This window comes from Gobius niger (genome assembly GCF_951799975.1).
Source record: "Gobius niger genome assembly, chromosome: 7".
NCBI lineage: Eukaryota > Metazoa > Chordata > Actinopteri > Gobiiformes > Gobiidae > Gobius > Gobius niger.
In genome coordinates, this window is record NC_136858.1 from 11,338,167 (window position 1) to 11,343,499 (window position 5,333).

Consider the following 5,333-nt stretch of genomic DNA (forward strand, 5'->3'; position numbering starts at 1 on the left):
CTGTAAAGTAAATTACTGTATTTTTCATATTAGGCTGCAACTCACACATGTTTCAAATTTTTAACACTTTTAAGCCAAATCATACACAGTTTCAGGATTCTAGATACTTGTAAGGACCAAACAATGTTGTATTTGGGGAGGAAGCAAATGTTTGTTTTCGAACATTTTCAATTGCACTAAATACAAATGCTCTGTCAGTATTAATTGTTAAAAAACAATGTTTTATTGACATAACATTTATTGACATTTTTCTCAAAACTTGAAGTTACAGGCTCCTATTATAGCTAAGAAGCTGAGGAAAAGCTTCTGTGACTAAAAGCGAAACTTTACCTAATCCCTGTGATGATTTAGCTTTTCTATGAATGAATACATAAATAAATTCATTAATACATGTATTAATCAAATATTAGTTTGTTGGACATCATTTTAGAAAAAAGTATATGAATAATTTAAATAAATAAATAAATGTATTTATTTAAATAACCTAAAAAAACATCTAGATCTAGAATAAATTATTTATGTGTCACTGAAAAACATCAACGCAGTGTTTTAGTCAATTTTACCCCAACGTTTCTGAATGACTAAAACATGTTAGAAATGAGTTTGGCCCGCAGACTGTATATTTTTGGCCACCACCAAAAGTTGGCGCTGTTTCGTCCCGTTGTCAAACAAAGAAGAAGACATTCAAAACAGGCGGAAGGCGGGACCAGGACAAAGGCACGGGCGTCAGTGGTTCTGGACACAACTTTGAACGGTGAGTGTAAAACATTTAGCAGTATTACTATCCTCACGCTCAGTCACTCTTTTCTGTCGTTAATTTAAAAAAAAAATCCAGATTGTCTGAATTGACCAATGCTAGGCGATTAGCAGGCTGAATACCAGAAGCTAGGCGTTTGGTGAAAACATATCAAGCGAAGTTCACGCATCAGTCAGTCAGATTAGCATCGGCGACACCACCGTGAGGAGGACGCGCTGATGGTGATGGAGAGAGGAACCGGCGACAGACTCAGAGGCATGAGGAGAACCGTGTGACCGCGGTCAGAGCAGAGATTCAGGTACAACGTGGGTCGTGGAGCTCGTTACACCGTCTGTCTTTGACTGGTTTCATACACGTTAATACATGAAGCGCTTGTGCAGCGTCAGAGATTATGCGCAAATAAAGTAATCGTTGGTACTTTGGTTAAATGTGTGTTTTTATAGCCACCTACGCCCATAAACTTATGCAACGCTGATTTTGAACCACTTTTTCATTTTGTGTATTTTGTTATGAGAATCTGCAAGAGATGAGAGGAAAAGGCCTGGAGTCACGAGTGAATTTACAGTCAGGAAATTGAATAACCTTTGACGCAGGTTCATATATGCTTTTATGGTGTGGCTTTGCTGTGCTATTGCTCTTACATTTTACTCTTCAATTAAACAGAAATATTGTGACCCTCAGGTGAAGAGTGGTGTCAGAGCCAGGGGAGAAGGCGGAGGACAAAGATGAAGATGAGGCGTGAGATGTGGCGCAGAAGGATCTGAGGAGGAAGGAGGTGAAGGAGCTGACCACCGCGGGACACCACGCTCTGAAACAGGGACAAACCCAAGAGGTGATGCAGCGTTTCAAAGGATCAGTGGAGACTGAAGGCAGGCAGCCAGGTTTCCTCCGAGTGCTCCAGTATCCCCTACCTCCAAAAACATGCTGCTCAGGTTGGCCAACAGTGACGGCACAGTCGCAGTGGTTCAAGACTATTCCAACATCTGGTACGTGCAGTTTTGTTGTACAATTGTATAATGACAAATAATACTGTGTGAGTATCACTCTATCCATTTAATATTCATTTTTACTGATGTTGATGTGTTGTGTTTGTTGCAGGACCTCAGGAAGGCTCTGAAGGACCATGTGAACGGTGGTTATAGAGGTGAGAGTCCTGTTATGTGGCACACCACGTGTGCCTTTTGTTGATACTCGTTCTAAAATTCTTTGAAGTTTGGGCATTTGTAATACGAGTGGAGGCGAGAGTGTGTTTGTTGTCTTTACAAGACGGCAAGCAGTAACGTCTGTAGAAGCGACTAAAAGTGCACATTGCCTAACATCTTTGCCGAGGGTTCTAGTTTTGTCATTGTCCCTTTATTCTTTTAACAGATCAATGTGGACTTTACATTACTGTTCAGTGATGAGGCTGCCCACTGTTCCAAGGCTGCTACAGCACCTGAAGATGGACTGTAAGGACAGCTGTGCTAGACAGTTGGTAGCACAACTGTACAACCTCAATCTGACACCTGGTGCTGAGCTGGACATGGGAGAAATGGAGGAGGACTATTCGCTATCTTGGGGTGAGTGCATGGGCTAGCATAATTTAAGGGATATAGGATAGTGTTGTACTGGAATGCTGGTCTACAAGCAGATTAAAAAGATTACCAGCAGCTGCTATAATACTAATATCTGTGTTAATATTGTTTTTTTACACTGCAGAGGAAGTTGCTCGAGCTAGCCTTTCTGCCTTCACGAGCAGTGTCCACACAAAAGTCGCGGATGACAAAATGGAGGCCCAGCATTGCCAAGGTGACATGGTGCAAGCTTCTATCTCAATACACACATGACACAAGATCTACTTTGTTTCAAATAACTCTTATCTATCTCATGCATTCATAGGGGACTATCACCCCTGCAGACGCAGAGGCTCAGCTGTCCCTGTCACTCCAAGGATCATCATGCTTGGTAAGTTCAATATTGGAGCACAGTCAAGTACGAAAACTCTTTTCTACTCTTATTTTATGCCTCTTATTCTGACATGTGGATGAATACATTGCTGTTACATCACAATGAGGAGTAATTTGGAAAAAGGGCTGCTGTGTAAAGTTGTCTTTGATCCCCCTTATTTTGCATGAATTACCAATGTTCTTTGAACTTAAAAAATACAAATATAATAATATATTCAATGATAAACATTGAAAGATCAAGGGGGTTTAAATACTTTTGACAGATGGATTAAATTGTGAATTCCAACTGACTGTTCAAAATCACCATTCTTTAAAACGTTATTAGTTTTGAGTATATAAATAGTGAAGCCTCCTTACAATTTTAGTGCTTTATTAGAGAACAGAAGGGCTGTTGGGAAAAGCACATGTACACACTATATTCCTTTATACATTACAAAACTGTGGGAGAAAGTGAGGGGATGTAATGCATAAACGGATGGGGAATATGAATATGATTGAAATTGTCCCACCTCCTAACGCCGATGCTCATGTTCATAGGTTTTTGGTCAGGATTAATCCTGACTCCAACAAGTGCAAAGGAGCAGACGAGCCAGAAGACTGGGAGAGTGGTGAAGCGGAAGAGTTCGTACATGAACCCTCATGTCATCTCCTTTATTAGGGACTTCACTGAGTTAAGCTGGCAAACTAACTAGATGCAGGTGAGGTTCTGATAATAGCTTTTGCATTGAAAGTTCAATATTTAACCATTGTGTCCTTTCAAGGACAAAGGTGTCCTTTGCAACTTTTATTTTCTTTATTGTTGCAGTGGTTATGTTTTTTAGCCATGATATTTGACAAATGTGTATTTTCTTTCTTATTTTGGATGTGATGTTGATATCCATGTTGAATTCTGCAGAATAAAAGCTAATTCATTAACAAATGATGTGCTTTACAGTTATGTTATGTATTAATGTTCGGCACAGAATAATGACAGTTACACAATGGTAAAAGTCTTTATGGTGTGTTCAAATTCATGTTTAAGGAAAAGGAAATGTAAGTACTTTGTATAGTGCAAAATGATGATAAAATTAAAGGAAATATTTTAAGTAATGTCAGTAATCACATTTTTTTGTATGGCACTTGATAAAGTAATTCAGGCCTCTTATGTCAAGTAACTGGTCATTTGAAGGGTATTTTCAAAATGCGATGAATGAAATGTAAACATTTAATTAAAATGCCTAAAAATGAAATTTAATTGTGATTGACGGCACTAATCTTTATTTATTTATTTTTTTGCCAAGTTATGATAAGCATGGTGTATAACTGACACTGACTTCAATAAAAGGTAAAAATGAATCAGTGGCATTATCAGAAGTTACTGTAAATACAACTGAAATTACAGTATTTAATTAATGTTCCATCTACAGTTAGACAAAACATACTGTAAATACAACTGCAAATCACAGTATTTAGTTGATATTTGTTTTACAGTTATAGAAATACTACTGTAAACACAACGGAAAATTACAGTATATAAATGATGTTTCTAATACAGTTGTACTGTAAATACAACTGAAATTACAGTATTTAATTGTTTTTTGTTCTACAGTAAATGCGATAAGTACTGTAAATATAATTACAGTACCCTTACTGTAAATCATTTTACAGTAATCCCTTGGTTAATGTGCTGCCAGTTATTTACTGTAAATTTTACAGCAATTTTTTTACAGTGTGAGTGAAACCAACTGACTTTGCACACACAAAAACCACACATTGGAAGAGGACCTAATGTATGTAAACCTCATATACTTAAAGCCAAAGTCAAGCAGAAACATGGAGAGGAGCTGTACCGCTCACAGTAAATATACATGTTTGAAATGTGTTTTTAATCATTAAAGTTTAATCAAATGCTATTATTTCTTATCTAATTATGGGAGAAATGTTCTGCAGTGTGGCTTTGATAAGTAACAACATGGCTCTGACAAAGAGATAGAGGTGTGGCAGGCACATTCTGTTCATTCAGTCATTCACAGGCTGACTGTAGAGGTTGGACAGTTTTCCTCTGCTTTAAAGAAGCTTCTCTCTCTTTTCTCTCTTACAGACTCTGGTCCTCATCGAGGAAAAGTGACTTCAATACCAGCCACATGAACAATCATTAATGCTGTATGAATAAATGGGAAAATAAATACATGTCTTATAGTTGTGTGGATTTGATGTGTACATAATCACTTAGGAATAGGCTCTGGGAATGTAGCATAGCAACATGATGCTAACTTTCAAGGGTACGGACAGTCCTGTCTGGGTTTTATTCTTATGGAGAGTTAGCTGTATTTATATAGACACAGCAGGAACCACATGTTTACATACACGTTATAATACACCTGTCACTGTCTGACAAGAAACCAGAATGAACTTTAACTTTTATTAGGTCAATTCGAATTTTTAAAATTATTTCTATTTGCTAAATGCCTGAAGAATGAGGGATTGGATTTTAGACACGGTTTTATATAACTTTTTACAAAACCAAAAGTTTAGATACATTTCATTAATATTTGGCAGCATTGCCTTTAAACTATATATTCAAATGTTTTGGATTTCCTTCCACAATAGTTTTGGTCCATTCCTCCAAACAGAACTGTGTAGCTGAGACA

At 37.4% G+C, this 5,333-nt stretch overlaps 1 protein-coding gene across 3 annotated transcripts; it reads left to right on the forward strand.

Moving 5' to 3' along the window:
* The first annotated feature begins 592 nt into the window (after positions 1-592).
* Positions 593-3,612, forward strand: LOC306965774 (uncharacterized protein). 3 transcript variants are annotated; one of them, XM_079560323.1, is made up of 7 exons: positions 593-754; positions 1,439-1,743; positions 1,856-1,901; positions 2,126-2,316; positions 2,456-2,545; positions 2,636-2,701; positions 3,241-3,612. In XM_079560323.1, the coding sequence occupies exons 4-7, from the start codon at positions 2,130-2,132 to the stop codon at positions 3,393-3,395; spliced, it is 498 nt and encodes a 165-aa protein (XP_079416449.1). In that variant the 5' UTR covers positions 593-754; positions 1,439-1,743; positions 1,856-1,901; positions 2,126-2,129; the 3' UTR covers positions 3,396-3,612. The 3 variants fall into 3 exon arrangements, with proteins under 3 accessions (XP_079416449.1, XP_079416451.1, XP_079416450.1); XM_079560325.1 differs by lacking the exon at positions 1,856-1,901 and having other exon boundaries at positions 1,439-1,589; XM_079560324.1 differs by lacking the exons at positions 593-754; positions 1,439-1,743 and having other exon boundaries at positions 1,821-1,901.
* Positions 3,613-5,333: the final 1,721 nt, after the last annotated feature.

What these genes read in the sequence shown, in the direction of transcription:
- LOC306965774 (XM_079560323.1), top strand. Translation starts at nt 2,130, where the DNA reads ATGTGGACTTTACATTACTGTTCAGTGATGAGGCTGCCCACTGTTCCA. An exon ending in GGACTATTCGCTATCTTGGG is followed by an intron (nt 2,317 to 2,455) that starts GTGAGTGCATGG and finishes TTTACACTGCAG; the next exon opens with AGGAAGTTGCTCGAGCTAGC. An exon ending in GGAGGCCCAGCATTGCCAAG is followed by an intron (nt 2,546 to 2,635) that starts GTGACATGGTGC and finishes ATGCATTCATAG; the next exon opens with GGGACTATCACCCCTGCAGA.